General features: G+C 40.9%; 1 protein-coding gene across 5 annotated transcripts in view; it reads right to left on the bottom strand.

Moving 5' to 3' along the window:
- The window catches only part of dlgap2a (discs, large (Drosophila) homolog-associated protein 2a), a 153062-nt gene that overhangs the window by 53680 nt on the left and 75220 nt on the right, over positions 1-24162 (bottom strand). Inside the window, exon 5 of one of the 5 annotated variants that reach the window (XM_051391711.1) lies at positions 14401-14439. The exons of 3 other annotated variants lie outside the window; for them this stretch is intronic. In XM_051391711.1, the coding sequence (XP_051247671.1) occupies positions 14401-14439 (39 nt within the window). Of the gene's footprint in view, positions 1-5645; positions 5727-14400; positions 14440-24162 lie in introns of those variants that run through there. One more of the 5 variants, XM_051391703.1, reaches the window with a different exon arrangement.

The raw sequence follows: 24162 nt of genomic DNA, 5'->3' as shown, positions 1-24162 counted from the left end.
TGTTGTATTGTAAGTATTTACTCACAACAGTGTATGATAGCACACTGTGGGTGCTTTTAATTACGCTAACTTATGCTTCCTCGCGTCCTCTCTCATGCTGTGACCCGTTAATCGTTCCCCCTTAGACATCAAGAAAGATCTTCCAATTCCTTAAATGCACCTGGAGGAGACGAGGAGAGAGGAGGCTTCTGAAGGAGCTGAGAGCAAGGAAACACCGGTGTATCCTACGCGGAAGTCACTTATCAAGTGATCTAAAAATATTGCATCTCCACATGTGGAACATGAGTGCTATTTGCATGTTTGCATGATTGAAAACCTAATTGATAATATTAAAAAAAACTAAATTCAATAATTCTTAATTCACACAGTTCATTCTCACAGCTTTTACTCTGTAGTATTTGTATGGGGATCTACACAGAATATAATAGATACAGACATTGTATGTGATAAATAAGAATTTACTGGATCATTTAATCTGAAAGTGTTGAGGCATCACACAAAGAAGCAGTTTGTCTTTAATTCTTCAGCTCTGTGGTGTATCATTGTGCAGATAACAATAATGCAAGTAAATAGGCTACATAACTGAAGTAATTATAGCAAATGACACTGATCTGTACATATATTAGAATACACCTATTTAGAATGAATATCAAATGATCAACAATAGTAATGACACTGCTGAAAGGGGCAATGTTAAACAGTTTACATTTCTAAATGAATACTTTTGTTTTGAAATTCTTAGGGGTTCTGTGGTTGTTTGCACCAGTTTGACAGGTGATACAGCTGTGAAGTACGCCATAAGTCACTGACGTCGCTTAAGACTGTTGGTGGGAAACGAGGAGACACGTTAGCATAATGAAAAGCACCCTACACACGGACATGTGTGGACAGTTTTTAAAAAAGGGACCAAAATCAATGCAGCACAATCCTCTTCCAGAAATTTCTTATTCCATGCAGTCTTCATTTTGTCAAAACCTGGCGCCTATATTACCCACAATACAATTCAATCTCCCAAGTGACATCACTTGAAGCAATTTATTAGACTTAATGCAACTCCCTCTGGAGCCACACAAGACTATACTTCTTTCATATACGCAGTACTCCCCAACAATGTTTGGTTTGTCCCTTCTAGGCTACTGTAGAAACAACCCTTTGGCATCTGTAGACATAAACGGCTCATTCTAAGGTAACAAAAACACAATTCCTATATTCAGGTGATTATACACTAATGAAAACATACCTATAAATATTATATTTCATTTCTGCCAATAGAGCCCCCTAAATGTGACACACTGGACCTTTAAGAGTTTGGCCACAATATCTTTGTAAAAAAAAAAAAAAAAAGTAAAATCGCATTAATACCAAATCATGCAATATTGCCATAGTTGCATTACTCACAAGAGCCACATACAACCAATATAAATGTTCAAATTTTTGGACGTCTCAAAAATATTTATTGGATGCTTCTACATTCAAATACAACTGTGTAAGTGTCACTCTGACATACAAGTTACAAACCAGACAGTGTTCTCTGTGATACTCCTCTAGGTCCTGTCACTGTAGTCAGATGATGTTTGTCACTAGGTATATTGAGGATTTTCCTCTTGATTAAATAGCTCTGAGAAAGTCTCGCAAATCAAAAAACCCCTCCAAGATCATCAGAATGACTTACTGTGCTCTGAGTGAACTGTGACTAAGGGTGGATGTTCCTTTTCATCTTTCAAACTGGATAAAATTTATTCAATTCAAACTTATTTTTTAATGAGGTCTAAGATCTCAACCCCTGAGGTGCAGCCTTGCTCTTCTGTTGCTGTCGTCCTCCATCTGTCGAGATGAAAACAAATTCTCCTTGTTTACCAGTCTTACATTAGGATGCCTACTTGGCAGTCTGATGTAAAATTAATCCAGACTACTCAAAGCATGCATGAGGGAAAAAAGGATAAGACATTTTCCCTCAGGAGGAGCTGTTTTTGTAAGACTGCACAAAACTATGCCTATCAAATACATTACTATAGAGTACAAATCAACAGGCTCTGTCAGGTGAACTTGCTTACCCGGAGTCAGTCCAGTTCACTGCTTGCTAGTAATTGCAGCAGAAGGATGATGTTGCATTATTGATTGAGGTGACGCTAAATTTCTGTGTGAAGTTATGTCACTGTCTTACTCCAAGGCTTTTTCTGACGGCTGACTATTCCTTGAGGTATCTCAGGGAGCTGCACTGAATAAATTATCTACCGGCAGAGTTATGGCATTTCCTGGGATTATATGACAGATGACAAAACTCATCCGCCCTACATCTCTCTTTCTCCTTTTTCACCTCGCCCTCTGCTGATACAGAATTTAAGTTTTGCCAAAGGAAAGAAGAAAGTCAATGCACAATTCAAAAAGTAAGTCCTACAAAACACTTTGAAGGTTATTTAATATTAACACGAGGCGGATTGAGGGAAAGCGGCTCTCTTGGTGTGCATCCTTCTGGCAAGTGCTCTGCAAACAGGGAGACAAGTATCTTTGACAGGGAGAGGGCTTGTTGTTTTTACACTGATACCAGCACCTGCCATCACATTATCAGTTTCCTGGCAAGGGTGCCAACTGCTTAGATGGACCGCTAGGATGGAGGGTGAATTTAGAAACTGGACGACAATTCAATATCAGCAAAACATATGGCAGTAAATCAAGATTTTTGTTGAATGTAAGGCAATCATGCCTTTAAATGTTGAAGGGTTGATGATAATAATTATGCGGATGAAGATTAATAAAAAATATCTTTTATTTTAAGAAAGTAAAAGGCAGGGATGCGTAAGGCTAGCTTCTTTACGCTAAAGGCTAAACTAATTCACTCGACACACAGACTTTACCACTGCAATGACAAAAGGTCCTCCCCATGATAAGCACACATTTCCCAAGAAGCAAATAAACCAATCACATTCAACTCAACACTTGGCACATCCTGCAATCATCCAGTCATGTCTGACTTGAACACCTGAACCAATATCCAGCTTTATAATGTTGTCAAAGCCTTCTGGGCTTGGCGGTTATAAACACACCTTATATCTGACACGAGGTGTGGAGGGAAGGGAAGGCAGAGTCAGAGGAAGAGGCTCATTTATTAAGGGCTTCTGTTTTGTGAGTAAAGGTCGTTTTGCTCCTCTTAACACATTAGCATTTAAATAGCATTATATCTGCACTGAGTATCACTGACAGCTCCCACTCTTCCACTGGCTCAGACCCTAACTGGAGTTGAAAACAAAGTTAAAAGATAATAAAGCGCTGGACTAGACTGCGAGATCAAAGGCGTGCGACCTTCAGGCTTGGCAGTGGTTAGCATGGTGGCTAGCTTCAGCACTATTTAAGAGAGGATTAAGATAAAGGCGACTGTGAGGAAGAGTCCCAGTGTTTGAGGCAACACACAAGAGACTTGTGATGACAGTCTTTAATGTTTTGCGTCAGCAAAAGAATCTGTCGTTTCTAAGTAGTCCGGCATCAAACACCCCAAACTGTTTCAGTACTTTAATTTGGTTGCTTAATCTTTCTGCTGGTCTACTGTTAAATATGTATCAATGCAATAACAACAAAGAAGATGATTCTTTAAAAGGGATGTCATTATGTTAGCTCACAATCTAGTTCATGAATTTTGAGCAGATTATGTCCCGTAAAATATTGAATCAGAGATGAGGCTCCTGATATGTTTTTAATAGGCCTCTTTGGTTGTTTTTACTTATAGTAGAGGGGGAGGCTCTGTGGATATAGCTTTCTACTTTTCATAAAATTTTCTTCATGGAATTTAATGAAATGCTGAGATATAGGCCGACTGTATATTTTTTAAAACAAGATTTTCTTACACCCCTTAAAATCAAGAAGTCCTTTGTGTGTGCAACAAATGTCAAGAAACATAAAAATTGATTAAGTGACTAACTGTCTTTTTGTCAAAGATAAAAATAGGTTAGAATATCTTTCCAAAAGCAGCCTTGTTCCAGCAGCATCCCTTCCAAATGGCCAGAGGAAAGTCACACCCCTTGTTTTCTGAGCAAAACAAATCGATAGAGCAGCTTTCTTATCCGTCTCCCAAAGGTTAAATGCAGTTCTCCCCAGAATTCTGGCCTTTCTTCAAAAAATCAAAGGAAGGAATTGTGTCTTCAACCCTCGGGGCAAATCAGCAATGGTCTGAGCTATTAGATTGGTGAAGGAGGCAATGGACAAAGAGGGAAAGCAGCAAATCTGTCAGCTTTGCAAGCCTCATAATATCCACCACAGCAGCACTGATCAAAATAAGGCCCCGGCTTGCAGCTTTGGCAGATATCCTGCTCACTTGTCCATCCAAGTTGACAGCACAGAACGATTCATGCATACTGTAGATTTCAAGTGTGGAGCTGAAACCGAAACCCACAGCCTTTGATTGCTAATGCAATACTCAACTAACAGAGCTGTTGCAAATGCCGCAGCAAATTTGGCACTGATCTCTTGATATTTTTCCTCATAGACCATCTGTCTCTGGTCCAGCAGTTCCTTTTCTTGTTTTCTGCTCTGACTGATGCCTAATGCTGAGACATGAAATGAAAAACAAGGGACTCTGTTACATTAATGTGTGCTGAGTCAGCACTTTGTGTGTCACAATTGGACATGTATGCTCGCATGGTTGCTCACGTACTTACACAATGGCTGAAAACCTGCTCTTACAACTGACCTTAAATCAAACTGGGAATTCGTGCTCTGGTGATTTAGAGAGGAGCCATTGTCACTGACACTATACCATCCCATACCAATGATTTATATTCCATTAAAAAGTACTAGCAGTCGACACACTCCCTTCTGTGAAATACCAAGTGACAAGCTACTTTGGAGTCTATCATGAAATTTGTCACAAGTGTCAAAAGAATAAATACTACACAATACAAACAATCAGGTTTATCTGCTAATCACAGTTGACAGCTGAAACTGCATAGTGACTACAGTCGCGTGACTAGTTTTATTTAATAAAAAATCTGACTAAATGTCCCATTACATAAAGAGAGATGTCAGTCATAGTCAAGTGTTGTTTCTCTTCTAAAAGTGTGTGCATATCTAAGAACATGCACTTGGGTAGCATACAGCTTGTTTTTAGCTTGTTTGTGCTGTGTATGATCATATGTATTAAAATAAAAACACTTTCTCCAAAATTGCAACTACAGAACTGTCATATCTAAATACTGGAGTCTAACCGTGAAATAACATAACTGAATTAACCCTTAAGCAGCAACAACTTCTTCCAATTACTATTGATGCTAAAAAAAGAAGCGCAGCAGGGTGACAAGGGCTGGCCCCATATTAGAGTACAGAGCAACACTGAATGGTGGATGGGCGAGTTGCTGCAACAAAACAAGAACAATGTTCCTGCACTTTAAACGACTCAAACAACAAGCTGGTAGGAAGAGATTTACCTCCACCCTGCGACTGGCCACATCAAGTGATATTCTCAGGTTAGCAGTGTAAAGATGGTCAGACGATCCCAAACAACAACTCGCACATTAAAACTATAAAGAGGAAATGCTAACCAACCATTGTGTATGTTCTACTAATTTACATGCTTACGTTTAACTGTGAATGTTTGTTGCACTGTAGTGTCTAGCAGTTCGTGTTGCACCAAGCTGCATGTGGTTACACTTACACACCTGAGAGTGCTGTCTGGACATGAGCGATGACAGAAAGAGCGACCTCCCCTCCCTCACCAACAATCAAAGCCTACACCCCAGTATCTTTCTCCCAGCAGGGTAGAGGTTTTCCTGCGAGCAGGGATAGATTAGAGAAAGGAGAAGTTGGCAGAGGTAAGTGGCTATTGTCTACCGAGCTTCTGTAAACAACAGTAATGATTAAGGGAAGACAGTATGTGTGCAGCTCTTTGTTTTAGAAGAGTCTGGGGAGATAACAGTATACAGGAGCCTATAAAATAATCCTAAATCAGAGTGAACAGGACTATACAGGACTATAACAGCACATATGCATATTGCAGCAACCCCTCCCCCAAAGAGGTCCCCACACAAGTCTATCAGCCTCGGCACTAATCTCTTCAAAAATGATTAAGCTATTGGCAGGGTGCGGGGTATCCCAACAAATGTAAAATGGCAATTTCTCTTCTCTAACACCCAATTTCACCTACGGAGTAGTAAGCCGAAGGCAGCCATAGTATTTAGCTGCAGAGAGATTATGGAGGCCAGATAAGGAGAAGCCGCTGAATGTCTGAATACTTATCACGAGCCCGCTAATGATGAAGTGTGTTATCTGTGCTACGCTCAGCGCTCCTCCTCAACTCCCCTCTCTCTCTGCCAGTCAAAGTCGGGATGGAACGATAGGTGACAGGAAGAAATTTAACAAAGTGTGAGGATCAGCATTCCTTGTTCTTCCCAGAATGACAATAGTTAAGGCTTTTGTGCGTCCCAGTGTTCTGGTCCCTTTTTTGTATTTTGGAATTGAACACAAAAGGCTGAATCATTAACGCCCATATTGCAAATGTACAGCCCGTCTCATACTCAACTGTGGTAATTTCATCCAACACAACATCACAACGGCTGCAATGGTGCCAAATTGTGTTGCTATCTTTGTATCATTTCTTATTCAAGCAATGATGTCCTCAATCTAAATCATTTCAAAGCCCACTTTTCATTTACAACAGCCACAGAAACTCTTTTGGAATCCAACAATGCCCCCCGTGCAAACGCTTGCCAAGTGTGGTAGATTGCATGGGCTTGCATTTACATGGTGGAATCATAAATCCAGTGCAGCTATCCAGCTATGAATAAATCATGCTGAATGTGAAATTCTGCCACAGGAAAAGCCCTGTGACTGTGTGTGTGAGAGACAGAAAGAGAGTAAGTCACATCTTATGTAACAACCAGGACTGCATTCCCAGGCAACTTGTTAGAGGAAGCCTCAGAACTGTTCCTGGTTGCCGTAGCAACACACTCTGAAGTTCCCATCCTTTGCTGCAGCCACTGAGGAGTTCAGGACAAAATGTGAGATAATTTGATATTGTCACACTGTTATTATTTGCAGGGGTGACGTAAGTAATAAGTATATCACATGTTTTTAGTGCTCAAGTCAGCAGCAGGTTCAGCAATGTATCAACTATCCAGGACCCAGCTTATGTTTCCCAGTAGACGAGAAGGTCCAGATCAGCCCTCAGTCCCCAGAGACAATCTCATCACAAAGCTGATTTTAAAAACACTCCAGGTCCCCCGGGCCCTGCAGGCATCCACACTCCTCAGCCTCAAGAAGACAATTGAAATCCTTTCCCCTCTAATGCAATTTTCCTCTCTGCAGACCACAGCAGCCCAGAGACTGGAGAGTAGGGGCCGACCATAATGACTTTTTGGAGATGGGAGTGATACTGATAGTCCAGTTCAGATCCTTGTCTCTCATTCGCCCTGTTCTCCAAAGTAAGCCGGAACATTAGAGGCACAAAGTCAATCAGTGTGTTAAATGATTTGCTGTGATGCTAATCTGGACAAAATCAGATCGAAAATTAAGCGTACTGACAGCATTTGAGGGTGGAAACAAGTACTGATAGAGTGCAATGCAAAGTCTTTATTACCGTATGGATCACATGCACCGTATGTGACTGGAAGAATTTAAATACTGAACTTTGCTGCTACACAAAACCTTCATAAACTCACACAGGCACCAGAAACATCAGAGAGCATCCATGTGTTGATCTGGACGGAGGAAGGTTGCATGTCGCTCTGGGGAGTGGAGGTGAACCTGGACACATCTGACAGTAAAATGTAATTAGTCTAAGTGCCTGTCCTAGTGTTTTACTGGCCTAATTTCACAGCTGTGAAATGAAACAAGAGCTATTGACAATGCCCTGAGTGCACTTTAAATGCATCATACAAAAACTATTTACTAGCCAATGCTGGAGCGGCCAAATTGCAGATATAGGCACCCCATGGAGTTGTTCTGACCAGCTTGTTGAGCGATGTGGTCCAAACAGCTGCCACTATTAATACTGATGTGACTGTACAATTTGTGTTGTTATTGCTACATAACAAAATTGCTACAATGCAAAAATTTAAGTTAATAACAAACATTGCTGATTCAACCAGCTTTGTAGTATACGTGGGTAGTATACGAAAATGAACAATGTTTAACTTCCCTCCATGCTGCCTACAACCATAGCTCCCTGCAACTGATTATCAATTTTACTATTGATTAGTCTGCAGACTTTTTTTGATTAATCAATGACTTGTTTAGTCTTTAAAATGTGCGAACATACAGAAAAATTACCATCACAAATTTTGGCTAGCATAAACTGTATACGATTAGACATAAATAACATGAAGAAACAACATCAATGGCCATGAATAATGTATGAAGTTATAGTTTACTGTAGGTAAAGGTGTTGTAAGAGTAAGAATTAAGAAGTTGGTTTCTTTTTCTGCATTTGCATCAATTGATCTTGCCTGACAGGTTTCAGCCCAACGAATGCCTCCTAAAAGTGTAAGCTGAAGCTCCAAATGACCCACAGTAATGAGAAGTCAGTAACAGACCAAGGGTGGTCCAAAAATGACCTTTGTGAGACAGGAAAGATTCCAGTACAAAAGGTCACAGAACACTGAGCTGTCTTAGATTTTGCCTTTTGACTACCTGACTACTTGACTGACCACTTTGCATCACACAGTACAATACAGTACAGTATCACTGAAATGTAAATAAGTGTATATAAATACTTTGTAGATGGCTTTAAGTCTAAACTGCAAAGTGTTAGTCAGCTATGAATGTTATGCAAGATGATGGTAAAAGTAGTTTAAGCAGCACTTGTTGAATGGGTGATCTTCTCCTTTACGGCACATATCACATGATGAATTCAAAGAGTAATGTAGATCGTCAATGTACGTGCAAAAGCTCTCTTAATCTGGCAGGTTGGCTTTCATTTGCCTCCGCAGGCAGCCACTCAAACCACATGATTTTAGTAACAATTCAATGGAGTAGCTATAATGGGATAAAAGGAGATATGGAAAACACGGATACATGCTTTGAGAACAGCCAGACTGGATCTGATTTAATGCAGCTGTCACCTATTGTTCGGTGCTTAGGTATGCAACAGAAACAAAGACTGAAAGAAACACACAAGAAACAGAGAAGACATACCAGCAGCGAGTGTTGAGATTGATTGGTGACAAGCCAAACATGTTTCCTATTTTCAGTTGATATCCCCACTTGACACTCTTTTTATTCTTTTTCCCAGGGGTCGGACTGCAGCCTCTTCTGCTGTAGCTCAATGGCAAGCCATTTATGAATCTCAGTGAGGTGAGCAGAAGTAATTCATAATGTCGGATGGGTTAACCCACATGTATTTGTGTGTGGGAATCTGTGTGCTGTCAGATTGAGGGAGTGTTTGAAGAAGAGTGGCAGGCATAGGGGGAAAGAGAGGGTGAAATACAGGTCAGTATTCAGTTAACAGCATAAAGTTTTGCTGGGAATACTCACTCACTGTCACTGTCATAAATGGAGATGGATATACAATTTGACTTTGAGGTATATGACTCTTGGGTTGCTGAAATATGTACTACACTGGCTGTGGCTCAGAGGCAGAGCGGGTCGTCCACTAATCGGACGGTTGTTGGTTCGATCCCTGGCTCCTCCTGTGTGAATGTGTATGACTGCATTAGTTTTTGTTCGATGGGCTTTGCCATCACTGAGTGAATGTGTGTGAATGTGGCACGTAATGTAAAAGCACTTTGAGTGGTCTGAAGACTAGAAAGGCGCTATACAAGTACAGGTCCATTTACCATTTACCATAGAAACTTAAAAATAAAATGCAAGCAAGCAAGTGGAAATGAACTTTTTAGGAAAAACACACCTTTAAGTTTATCATTTGTTCTCATTGTGTATCAAAACAGGCTTCAAAATTAGAATTTATGAGTTGCTGATAAAGTTTTTGCCAATATTTGGTCTTACAAATAGTCATAAATATGGCTGGGAAGCTAAACAACTCAACCTTCAGCTGAAGTTCAACACAGCTCTAAAAGCAATTTCTGACATAACTACCACAACAGACACCCATCCCTCCATCCACCCCATCAAGACTCTACAACAGCTCTCCTCGTTCATTTACTTCAGGATTTGAGCTGGAGGTTGCTTAGAAACAAAGCTTGTGCATATCACAGCCAGGACCGGAGTGTTTGTCTTTGCCAGGGGCCACATACAGTGCATAGAAAGATGTGACAGTCGTACAGTGTAGCAGCCACAAGCTGTGTCCCAGTTCAGGGGCCTGATCCTCAAAGGTCTGTATTTCTAGACTCAATACACTGTAACAGGCCAACAATGGCCGTCTCATGTCAAAGGCTTTTCGAATGAGCCTGAGAAATACTGCCTTCCCTTGTCCAAATTTGGAGAGGATGTCGAATGTATTCTGTCTATATGTACTGGTCAGTTGTTAAATGGCATGTTCAGGAGATCATCCCCAATTTGTAGTCAGAAAGTCAGAAAATAACATGGGACCATCAAATTTAGTAGGTATTTACAGGTATACTGTAAATATACCGCATCACATCAATGCACCAATGAAAAAGCCACTGCAGGGTGTAAATAATAGAAACCAGACATAAACTCCAATGTTGTTAGTAGCCTCGATACATCACTTCTATCTATTTACCACTAACCTGCTGCTATATTTGCCTGTTATCCATGATGTATTCAAGTTAAACACAGCAACACATTCTGTAAACCCTGGTATCATGAAATCTGTCTTACTTTACCGTTGGTATTCACATTTTGTTGGCTGCACGAAGGCAAATACCTGATGATAAAGTACAAAATGTTGACTTAATGAACTGTTCTTTTTAAGTTCTTGGAAATGCACATCTGTGATAAAAATGATAAACTCGTTCAAAGATTTTCTCTGCCGTCAAATTCAAATTGCCTCTTCGACCAAAACCCAGGCATCAAAGTCATTCACCAGGAGTCACTGGACAGCTGGAGAAAGACCAAGGAGGTCATCTGCATCAGATGCGACACACCATCCCTGAACAATGACAGGGGTTACAATCTTCCTCTCATATACAGCCCACCTGTCGTCATGTGGGGCAGCACTGTGGTGCAGTGGTTAGCACTGTTGCCTCACAGCAAGAAGGTGCCTGGGTGGGGAGTTTGCGGCTGGGGCTTGGACCTCCAGGTACTCCAGATTCCTCCCACAGTCCAAAGACATGCAGGTTAATAGATGACTCTAAATTGCCCACAGGTGTGACTGTGAGTGTGAACGGTTGTCTCTATGTGTCAGTTCTGTGACGAACTGGCCACCTATCCAGGGTGTATCCCACCTCTTGTCCATGTCAGCTGGGATCGGATCCAGCTAACCCTGCGCAAGATTAGCGGTTATAGATAATGGGTGGACGTTATCGTGTGATTTGATGTTATCATGTGACTTGAGTCCTATTGTGGAATATGGTTGAAACCTTGGGGAACAAGTAAGTGAACCTTGAGCTTTGAATTGTTTTTTAATCACAGATAATCAGCAACATCAAACAATTGAAAAAAATCCACCTTTTCAAATGTGGTGGTTTTCTTAGTCCTCAGTGGCATTAAAATGAATATTTCTGGACTGACATTTTATGAACCATAATGAAAATAATTGCAGTCCTAGTCTCATTGAGAAAAAATAATTCTGACCTTCAGGTCCATCAAAGTGCCCACGATTGTTGGCCCTGTCCTTCAGAGGATTTTGAGGCTGTCACAAATATGGAATATGACAAAATACATTTTCTAGTTTTTATCAACATGTATTTGTGTTGAGACGTTCATAAAATGTATACAATAGATGCAGCTGTGAATATAAAAATTGCTATGGTTATAAAACATGTAACACCAGCTGCACACTGTAAAATGTCAATGTCAACATACACTGTTGAAAATCCAAATCAGCAACAAACAGAACAAATGCTGGCTGTACATGCTGATCCAAATGTGCTATAGCTGTGGATTCTTCAGTATTTATTGGTATGGATAGTGAAATTGCACAACATCTGGGTGGTCTGTTCCTTAACTGAAATCAATTTAAGTGCCTGTGATATCCCTCCCACTCTCATTTCCATACCCAACAAGGCGAGCCCCCGAGGGTAACGACCGCCTCGTTGCATCACACTGCTTCCTGATTGGCCTCTAATGCTTGTCCTTGAGGCCTGTGCTTTGAAAAACTCCTGTATGTGATGTGTGCGCAAGCTGCAAATGAATGAGCCCACAACAATTACTTCACCATATACATTAAGGATTAGAATCGAAAGGAGAGTGAAGCCGCTTGGGCAATGCAGCTCGTTGACATTTCTTATTCTTTCTACCTTCTGATCCTCAGCCTTGGAAAACACGAATTACAAAGTATTCAATATTTGAGCTGTGATTCAAAATCAACAAACTGTTGCGCTCAGTGAAGTCTGTATGAGAGTATGTGATCTTACTGTAAATGAGAAGAAGTACTGTGAAGTCTCACATCATTTCGTGTTCAGAAAAGGCAGACATGGGAGGATGGGTGGAGAGAAAAGGGAGCCAAAGGAGAGGATGAATTAACGTAGGACAAGGTGAGGCGAAGCATGCAGGAAGGCATGCTTATGATGGATTAATGCTGTTTTGCATGAATTAACAGGGAATATATGAAACATGCTGTGAATCTGTTTCACTCAATGGTCAATTTAATACGATTTAATACCTAATTATGTTTCACTTGTCATACTTTAATGCTGCCTGAACGCGAACAATGAGAAGTGGCGATTTAATTGATGCTGGTCTCCTCGTTAAGCAGTCTGCTAATGCCATGGGTTCTGTCAATCTGATAAAGGCAAAGATAATAACTCATTACCTTGAGTTATTAATGTCGTGTACTCTCGCTGAGTGCGGGGCATCACTCACTAAGTCCTATTGGGCTGCTTAGTGCAAAACTTGATCACAAACAGATTAGGAGCGACGGAGGGATCCATTTGTAAACACTGGCTGTGGCTTCATTACATTTACAGGAGGGAAGGGGCAGGCGAGGTCCACAGAGCTGCAGTATAAGAGGATATAAAGTTAAATGGTACTGGGACTAATTAAAGTGCTTATGGGTTTTCCCATAAGCGTGAAGAGATACTTCAGGGTCACCAGATAAGTGTGGACTGAGTCAATAGCAAAGGTCAGTATGTCTTGACCTCAACTGCTCCCGTTTCTCTTGATTCCCCAGCTCACACATGATTTTTTTTTAGCCTGAGAGGGAGCTCTGAACTCCAAGTTTTCCTACAATTGTCCACACAATTTTGTAATTAGAAATGGATCATCAGTAAAGTGGTATATGACCAGCCGGCACACTTGCATCTATGCTGTACTGCATTTCTTAATTTTCAGAACTTTTCAGTGGGAGGTGAAAGTCATAAAATTAATGTTGCGGTGTGAAATATCCTCCACTTACTGACAGAATAGCTCTATGTCAGACGTATACATGCTCTTTGATTTAACAATCAGAAAATGTTTAAGCACCACAAACCTCCACTCAAACATGCAATGTCCCGTATATTATGGGTGAAACTTGATCATCAAAAACACACTGAATGTTTTGGGTCTATATCACTGTAAATTAAATGTAGTCAGTCTCTTTGGTCTGATAACACGACGAAGGCCCTGGTAAGACCTGGTAGTAACATGCATCTTGGGTGAGCCGATCACAAGCGGAGAGCTATAACTACAGGTGTGAGTGGGTGGTCTGGGCAGCATGTGATAACATTCTTTTAGCAGTGTGTACATGATGTGTCCTGGGTCACACTAAAGGACCGCCTACTCAACTGACATCCTTCAAGAACACACAAAACATGCTGTCGGTGTCTAACATTTGGTTCACTGCAATGCAAAACTATCTGTATGTAACTGCAAATCCCCAGATCCCCTGGGAAAAATTACATAATTTTGAAAGTTGTTCAGTGAGGAGAAACTTTTATAAACTTTGTGAAACAATGTCTACAACATATTCTTAATTTGGCCTTCCTGTAAATTGTTATTTGTTACACAATAGTTTCTTTCTTTCTGTGTGTAAAAAATATTGTGTCCATTTGTCCCAGTGTGTTGGCTGAAGCCCTGCAGCAGAGACTCTCCTGGCTGCTGACACCACAGGTAAAACACACAAATTAGGCTAAAAGAGACACTGAACTGAAGAAAAGGAACAAATAATTGAATCTTTGTATTGAACAGCCAACTGGAAAGTAATAAAGGGCATTGACAAAATTCTGAGTAGGGTACAGCCCTATTGTGTTTATTTACATGTAGAGCGGGGAAGTGAGAGAATGTGAGTGTTCACTCAAGACACATGTGGAGACGTATTCTAATGCCAGGTCTTCAACGATGTTAGCGGCACTTTGAGATAAATACACTAACATTCTCACAGTGACAATGCTGATGTGTAGCAGGTATAATGTTTACCTTGTTTGCCATCTTCGTTAAAACTGTGAGCTGATGACGCTAAAGGAAAAGTCAGGGGCACAAATTAAACGATAATAAAAATAACTTGAAGCTCAATATATATAGAATATAGAAGCCAAAATGAATGTTCCTGCACAATTGAACTCTTTATGTATGGCACAAACACATGGTCATGGGAGGGATGATACCGTCTACCCACCTCCTCACCTCCCACTGTTAATTAGAAATAACAATAATCATCATCATAATAAACCAGATTCTATCAAGCAGTCACTGCAGCCTCACAGCTTGTGTCATCCCACACCTAAGAAACCATGAATCAACTTCTCTGAATCAGACAGCAAGTAGAAAAGAGACAAAGAGAAATTTCGAGAGTAATAGAGCTCTCTTCCATCCAGACAGAAGTCTCATTTAGCCATCAACACGTTAGTTACAAAGTTGTCTGCTGCTGTCCAGTTGTTTCACCCAAGAAACCCGGCAGATAAGTGACTGTGCGAGGGAGACTTTACCAGCTTAGAGAGGTCCTTTGGGTGCCACAAGGAAATACCACAGGTTGCATTACCTGTACAGAAATGCCTTTAAAGCTGACAGTGATGGATTGTTTGGTTTTTAGAATGAACGTTAAGTGGGGCTGGCTGTCAGAATGTGCAGTGTTTTAGAGTAAACCCAAATTAAGTTTCTTGTGTGCTCTTTGAAATCACTTCGGGCAAGCTCAAAGGTAGTGACCCTGCTGCTAAAAAATGGGAATATTATAAGAATGTCAATGCTGCCGAAATCATTTTGAATTCACAAAAATGCAAAACAGGCTTAAATCCACCTCCACGTGATTCTTGACACTTAATCCAAGAAGTCTTGGCCAAGAGTAATGTGACAAATGTGTAAGTAAGCAACAGGGTGTATTACATTTCACTAAAACACCTCTGATGGAAGGCATCCATCATCCACGGCGCCACAGCCTAGCTTCCTGCCACGAAGCTTAACCCATAGTGACCTCCACTGAGGCTGGGTGAGGAATTAATGTTTCCTGGCATTGAGTCGTTACAAGGACCCTTTAGGGAAGCAGGGGCCGTGAGGGTGAGGACACAGTACACACTATTAACCCCTCTGATCTTGGATTATTGGCACGTCGGACTGATGCTGGTTATCACACACAGACCCGACCAAAAGGGCCGGCTATTGTGTCCCGAGGTTAGCTTGCCACAGGAGGTACTGTGATTGAACACTGTCGGTGACAACAAAAGGCTGCACTCACTCTTCTTTTCAGACTCACAGAGTGAATTTCCCGGACAAAGAAACCAAATTTGAGGCAATCACTGCATCATTGGAGGTTCATATTCAGTCCTGAAACCAACAATCCCCCAGTAGTTACTGGAAGTATTTCTAAACTGTATCACCAATTAATCATTTCTAAACAAAGACTTCCAAATAACACTTCTCCAAAACTTGTGTGGGAAGAGAAACCATTTGTGAGAAAATCAGCCTCACTCACAGATGATTCAAATAGTCCCTGATAGGGAGGATAGGGTACGGGCCAACCCAAACTCACATAGGTGCAGTTTTGTCATAATTGTTGCTGAAAATAATGACAGCCCCCTCTAGCAGTTCATGCTGTGAGCATTGTTCCTCTGTCGTTTATTTATGCTCTTTGGGTGTGTGTTTCCTCTTGAAAACCAGGATGGGAGCGCATGAGATGTGTTTATTTTTAGCCATGAAAAGTGTGTCTCCAGCTCTAGGGCTGCACCTCCAAGGCACGCAGGCACGCCTGTCATGAATGGGAATGAGCGGCAGTGTTAAAGATTTGTGTTTAAAGTGCTCCTCGTATTTAAAAAAAGGAAAACACTGTGTGTTAGCAGTTGCTTGAAAGCTGGCAAGACAGCTCATGAGACACAAAGCGCCATAATCACAAGAAAATTAGAGACTGCAGTGAGTTATTGGCCTGAATTATTATGTAAGGTTTGATACTGCAGGATCCAGTTTTGTCATAGAGATAATGACAATGTTGTTTCCTCAGCATCATTCAATTTCCCTCGCTAAACTTGTGGTCCTCTGAGCATATGTGTGTTATGTCGCTATCAAGTCTTAACCCGACTGGAGGCAATGAATTCTGGGCCAGTGGGAAATCTGTCTGACTTCCTCAACTCATTTAGTGTTCACCTGAGTTTCACTAAGGTTAATAGCTAATAGAGCTGCAGATAGACTTGTCACTGAAGTACTATATCCTAAGTTCCCACACAGCGGATGTGCATGTACCCAAACACATCATTATTAAAAATTGTGTATTTGGCTTTCACATGAGCAGTGGGGTTTGCCCGCTGTCATTAGGAAACGCAGGGCAGAACAGAAAAGACCAGATGAAAAAAATAAGCCTTATTTCCTGCTGGCTGACATGCTTTCAAGAAGCCAGTGTCTTTTCCCAGCGTTACCGAGCCAAAATATCGGGCTAAATGAAAAGGTTGCAGAGCATGATAATGTGATTTTGGTGCAAGCACATGAACAAGAGAGGAACAAAACAAAGTGAGAGGTAGTGTTTGGCAATGAAACCAGCACAATCTTGAATCGAGCAAAAAATAGCCCCAATGTTCTACAGTAGGATGTGTGCTGTATTCATTATCTCCCACGTCACGGTGATTCAGTGTCACTGAAAGACTTACTGTCTGTCATAGGGCACAGAGGACTGAGTCTCCCTGTTACATAAAGGGATTGTACTTCTCTGTGACCTCAAGCTGTTTGAGCTTATCAAGTTGTAAACAATGCACCACAATAAACTGATGAGCACTATGTCATCGAGCTACAGCCCTCCTTGGTTTATGGGCTGCTCTGCCAGCACAAAGTCAAATGTCAATGACGTCAATTTGGTTGAAGTGAAAAGTATCGACCGTTCACTCACCCTGCAAACTCATACCAAAAGAAAACGCTGGTCAAAAGAAAACAACTGTTCCAGCAGGAAATGTTCAAGAGGTGGAACATTATGTGGAAATTCAGATGGGTGGAAACAGGAGTGTTCATGATTCACCCATGCTGCAGCCTGACAGTGGCCATCAGTCTTACACTCTCCCGATCCATTCTTCTGAGTGCGCTGAGCCTATACATAGCAACAGTGTGCTTGCGATTCAGTAGCAAGCCGGTGCATCATCTGATATCTCTGGCCCTGTCTAACGCTTGGCTAGCCAAGCGCTGCATCTGTGGAGACTTCATGAATAAAAGTGCGGCAATAAACTTTGATTATAATCAAAAACTGATGCAGAGCTTAAATACGGTGAGTTTGCGGTGCTCTGTAATCACTAGCATCTCTAAGGTGCCATCATTTTAGAGAGCGGTGATTAATTTCCTTGGGGCTCCATACACATGAAGCCCTTGATCATATAGGCCAGGGCTGACTACAGAAAAAGGGCCAGCAGAAGAATGATGTGAAATGATGACATTGGTGGTTCAGCAAGGGAATTTTACGAGTCGCCTTACAGTAATTGGTTCTTGTTGCTGAAAAAGCTGAAGAGTCCATGCCCCACTGGGTGGAACAAACTGGAGGGAAATTCCCACCTTTTGTCCCTGAGTGTGTGTCTTTAAAGAGGAAGGGGAATAGAAAGAAAGAGGTGGTGAAGGAGAAAGATAGCGAGAGGCTCCCAGAGGCCAAGTTTGGGGTTTTAATAAGCAGCTCTGAAGAAAGAGGCAGTGCCCCGAGGGAGAAGACCTCGGCACTGATGACCACAGCAGTGTGAGGCAGTGGACACACTCATATTAGTAAGAAGACAAAAGCAGGACAGATGGAAGAGAAAGAGAGAGAAAAGCCGCTGTATATAGTAGTATATCTATGTCTGTGTTCATGTACTTGATTTAAAATGACATATTCTTTTTACCAGTCTCAGTATGTTGAAAACTTTAGTGGATGTTATACTGCTTTCTTAGTTTTTCAGTTCTTTTGTTTTTTGAAGTAGACACCGGTAAGATATTTACCAGCAATTAGACGAGTTCTTAATTGCCATCTTGAGGTACATAATGCAGTAATAAAAGCACATAGTGAAAGTGAAAGAAAACAAAAAGGAGAGGGAAAGAGAGAGACAGAGGGTGAGAAACGCAGCATACAAGGTACGATAATAATGAAGGAGTTGTACCCATTAAAGATCATTTTCCTACCTCAATCTAAATGTTAACGGTCAATTAGAGTTGACACTGAATTGAACCGTTGCTCCATTTTTACAATGTTTGAAATAAATGTTTCCATATTGGTCATAATACTTGAATCACAGTGTCATTCACGTGAATACTTCATCTGTTCATTAGCCTTGTATTAATATAATGGACTGCAACTCAAAACAGGTACTTTTATGGCCTTACTGGCTGTCTTGCTGAGTGGTCTGTTAAAGATCCCCCACAGACATGTATTAAGACATGAAAATAATGGGTGTCTGATATGTTTTTCCTGCAAACATTTACATCCTTAAAAAGGCATCTACCTCATTAAAAATTCCACTATCTATGAATATGCTAATTTAGCTCATTTCTAAAGTATTCCTGTTATACACAAGATGTCTCCTATTTAACTGTAAAGTACATTCTCAGTGTATGTAGAATTTCTACATCACGCTTGTATAAGTTCCATACTACTCATAGAAAACATTGACTGAGAATCTGATGAACCTAACCAATCAGAAAACTACAGGGACTGTTTAGAGCAGTGGTTCTCTTTTTTTCTGTCATGCTCTTTGCATGCATCAATATTTATTAATCAATAAGAAATGAAAATAACTTTTTAGACACAAATCTCTCACTATATTGATGGTAAACTCAAGAGCAAGATGGGCTTTGTCGTATGACTTACATAACATGGCTTACATGTTTGCTTAACAACCATTGCCTGTTTTTCTTTTCTTTCCTGCTGAAAGTTTGTCCATCTTGCACATGTGCTTGTGTGTCAGAATACATTGTGCAAAGCTGAACTTTTACTTGCAAGCATCAGATCACACTTACTTGGGTCGTCTCGTGGCCCAATCCCCATTTTGGGAACCACTGGTTGAGGCGATTATGTGACTTGCTGCCTGTTGAAACTTGGAGACTTTTCAAACTTTTTGTTTGACGTATGATGAGTTCAACAGTTTAATAATTTGGGATGATTGGAGAACATGCTAAAATATGGCATGTTTTGTATCAAGTATTGGCAACTAATTCAAAGTGAAAACATGCCATTTGTTCCTAATATTTCTGTATATTTATCCAAACGATCCAACTGGAGTGTACCATTTAACCGTCATCATGAAATGAGAGCTGAATGATGTCTTCTGCACCAGGGGCAGAGTGATGACACCTCCCCTGGCCGATTTATACTACAGCCCCTGGGAGCTCTCCTAGTAATGAGACTATTTGCATGCTGACGGTCAGTTGCTCTTGTTATCACCCCCAGACTCCAATAAAACCACATGAGCTACAGTGAAGTTCGAAGTGGCAATGAATTCACAAAAATCACTCTAGTTTTATTAACTGCGTTCTGCCTCAGAACATGATGCTTATGGGCGATAACCATACAAATATTTGGAGATATATTCATCTCTGAGTCATCTCACTGAAAAAAACAAGTATTGCATTATTGCCAACAAGCTCTCTCTGTATTTTTTTAAATGAGTCATTATTAGGAGCATTCACAAAACGCTCATCCAAGACATTCCCCTCTGAGTTGGTTCAAACTTTCCCTGATGTTTCTGCAGCTCATCAGTCTTTTGCCCGGAGTGATGTCAAGCTTTCCCCTCTCTATCCCAGGATTTTCTGAGCAAAGCTGCTCCGTATGCGCTCCCCTGCAGCCATTATAGCCAAACTTGGACAGCTGCTCACCTGGGAGACACACAAACATACCTACACACACACACAAACACACACACACACACACACACACACACACACACACACACACACACACACACACACACACACACACAGTCAAGGCTCCTATTCTCACATGCAGCCTGATTGGGAGTGCTGGGGTTTCTCATGTCACATTGCGGAAACAAAATACTGAGAGTGGTGGACAGACAAAGACAGAAACTACCTCTGATTCGAATTTCTGCAAAGGCTGCCGGGACACTCTCACTAGCTCTCTCTGGTTTGGGGGCCGGATCTTTGCCTTCTCATTACTCTAGCCACTGATTTTGGCATTGTGGTGACTCATAGGCGGACAGATTGATGGCAGCAGAGTGTGAAAAAGGGAGAGTTGTTCCATTTCAATCTCCAGAACAGATACATCCCCACACATTTGTCATGCCTGCACTCAAATTGAAGCTAGATTAGATGGCATGTAATATCTGAGGCGGTGCCAGCTATCTGCCACAACTTTCTCCTCATGGGCTCCTTCATTATGCTGGCCTGATAAGATTTGATATGTCACATACCTAACTAGAAGGGCCTCTTCGAGCCATTAAAAATTCATTTTAAATGTGCTGAAGGGTGATATAAAGTGTAAAAATATCAAAGTGTGAGAAAAGTGTGTGTTGAGTGACAATAAGTGGTGGTTTTGTGGTTCTCTGTGTGTGCCTGCAACTCGAAAGAGAATGAGGGGTCGAGAAAGCTGAGAGAGCAACTTTGGTTACTTGATGATAAGCTCAAAAGATTGACTGCCTGCTGCAATTTTCCCTGCTGCCTGGTGAAGGAAAAGAAAAATGCTCGCTGTTTAAATAGCATGTTTTCTTAATCCCACTTCACTGGACAGCTGCAGGCAATCTTCAGATGTTATATTTTCTCCTTACTCTCCCTGCTCACTCCCTCTCTTTCGTTCTCAGATGGCTTTTAGTGACATAAAGCTGCTGCTTTGCCATCCTCGCAAACACTAAGCCCCTGGAACATGGTGTTGGCCTCCCAGGGATGGGCACGGCACTGCAACCCAGTGTTGCACTGTTGGCTGTCAGGCTGCTTGGCTGCTTCAATGTGTACAGTATGTTGTATGGACCACAGCCAGATCTGCTGGCAAAGGCCAGCAAAGCTGCAGCCCAAGATCTAAGCTGAGAGACATGACTTGTCAAGCTGAAGGCCAAAGGTCTCTGAATATGCCAACTCGAACATTGAAAGCAGAAACTGCTTTGTGAGTTTTCAACACACTGTACTAACATGGATAGTCAAATCTACTGAAGCTCTTACATGTTCCTCTATGTAATAATTTACGTGAATGTGACTTATAGTCCAACTGAAACTTTAATTCTCCTAACTTTTTGTGTAAAGAAAAAAAATAGAATTATATGGCAGCCATTCATTTATGGGATGGTGGGTTATTTAGATAATTTTGCTTGTAGATCTTTGCTATTTTTACTGCTGTCCCCTTGGAGGACATTAATGTAGGGGGGGTTTCACTGCAGAACAATGAATACATTATCTTAGTAATTATAATTAAGCACAGGTCAAAACAAACACCAAGGACATATAGCCTATAGTGATTTCTTAGTAAAAATGTATTTTAATTTCATTTTGACTTCCTTTTTTATTAGATAACCAGAAACTACAGGAGCACAGAGTGCATTATGGCTGTTGAGCCACTGTGTTGTATAATGCACAGCATCAGTACTCCCCTCACACCTACCTACAAGCTTCCTCTATATTGGACACTGACCTTGGCCAGCGGTCTGGCATGCATCCTATTCGTCTAGCCAACATACAATGTAAATGGGTTTCTGAAAATTAAAAATCCATGCAGCCCAATTCAATATAGGACAGTGTTTCTGGGCACAGGTGGAATATGCATTAGGGCGTAATGATATTACCTATAACTCCACAACGCCCCCCCATTCTCCAGAGGAAATGACTAGAGGGGCCTACAAACACTGCTTGAATATGGTGGAGTTGTGCAACACCACAACATTACTGAGAGAAAGCCATTTACAGTTTTGATGAAGTGCACTTTGTAGCACAGGCTGTACATATAGAACAACACTACAGAGCTTGGTACTTAATGGATCAAAATTCAGTACATCATGGAACATGTAGAAGCTTGGTTTCATTCAGTAGGGTTGGGAAAAGGACACCAAGGAAATATGGCATTATAAGAGCAATATAAAGCCACCATGCCAACCTTAAATATAATCTCAGTGAGTGCTCGGATGCATCAGTTCTGCAAATACATAGACAGTAATGTTCTGTATTCAGGAGTGTCCATAATCATTTGTGTCAAGCTTGACCTATTACCTTTTGTCTCTTGTCATCTGTTCTTATTCCTTAGATTCCTTTGCTTTCTTAACTGTTTGTCAGACTTCTCCCACATCCTTTCAATCTGATATGATCATCAATATTGGTATTGCCATATATGTTACCTGATATTGTCTAATATGAAAACTATTCCAGTAAGTAATGAAGAAAGAAATTCTTGTGAAGTGATGTACATGGTAAATTATTTAACAGTTTAAAGAATATGTAACTTAAATATTCTTTGATAAATGTATTTGTTTAAGAAAGCAACCTTCTGACTTTGGCATCGTCTTATTGGTGCAAAATTGGTGCACAATCTAAATAGAGAAGACATACAATACAATACATATAAAAAGTCAAAGATTGACTATATAGGCCACCATATCGGTCATTTTCCCCCTCTAAAATCAGTATCAGTATTGGTCTCAAAAATCCCATATCAGTTGAGATCTATAAATTACGTGAGCTATGTTGTAGGTTAGCAGAATGTCTGTGGGCAGGTAGTTTAACAGTACCTGACACATATATCCTGACTGGAATGGCTGGAATAACAAGTTAGTGTTGTGTGGCTCAGCCTTATCCACTTTGTTTCCCATTTACAGAGTGCGGCTGTGTAATTTTTGTTCAGTGCACACAAAAAGCGGAAAGCTAGTGGAGGAGAAAAGGTGGATTAGGATTAGGATTGCACACCTAGAATAGCGTCTTTAATGTATCTGATTAATGTTCACTGACAAACTATTCCATTCATTTTTACTAAAATACCTACTTATACCACGTAAAGGATGATAAAACATTTTTAATGTTTAGGCTTTCACCTGGTTAAGATTCAGGAAAGGGTCACCCTTCACTTCTTTCCGTCTCCTTCTCAGTCCTCCTTAATGCGCACACGTCACCTCCATCTAACACCCTTCCCTCTCAGCCATTTTCTTTCTTTCTCACCCTCACAGCGAAGTTCAGGGTCTCGGTGAAGGTTCGGTTAATGATGACATGCTCCCTCTCACATTTCCGCCTGCTGTCAGTGAGTAAAGTGCCCATGCATCAGCTGAAGGACGGGGCTCTTATTTTGACTCAAAAACAGCTGTGATTTCTTTGTGTCAACATGAGTAATGCGAAATGAAAAACAGACACCATATGTCAGACCTTGACTAAACTCATTTGAATGTTTGTTAAAGGTATTATGTGTTCCCTGGGTATGAGTAATTTCAGTTTTGGGGTTTTGGAGTCACTGAGTGCCTGTGAAGGTGAGTCCAGTTTTCAATAATGTTTATGTTTAAGGCTGCCTTGTCTATGAATGTGTCCTCCCTGTCCTTGTTCTATAATAGCTACTATTCAGGCCCTTTGATTTCTTTCTCTGCAGCAGAGAATAATAATGTCTTCTCAGTTTTTCTGTGTCGCATAAAAGTGTGTTATTTCATGTCACGGTGCTTCCTCAATTTGTTGGCTTTTTCTCTCCACTGTTTGGAGTCGTGTCTTCCTGTATATCAGTTACCAATTTAGGGCACGGTCCATTTCACCCAACAACCCAAGGAAAGTGGTAATTGGTGCATCTACAAAAAAAGAACAATACCTTTGGCTTTTCTGCACGGAGAGAAAAAAAAAATCTTAACA

The sequence above is a fragment of the Dicentrarchus labrax genome, unplaced genomic scaffold (assembly GCF_905237075.1).
Source record: "Dicentrarchus labrax unplaced genomic scaffold, dlabrax2021, whole genome shotgun sequence".
Lineage (NCBI taxonomy): Eukaryota > Metazoa > Chordata > Actinopteri > Moronidae > Dicentrarchus > Dicentrarchus labrax.
This window is presented reverse-complemented; position numbering and strand designations above follow the sequence as displayed.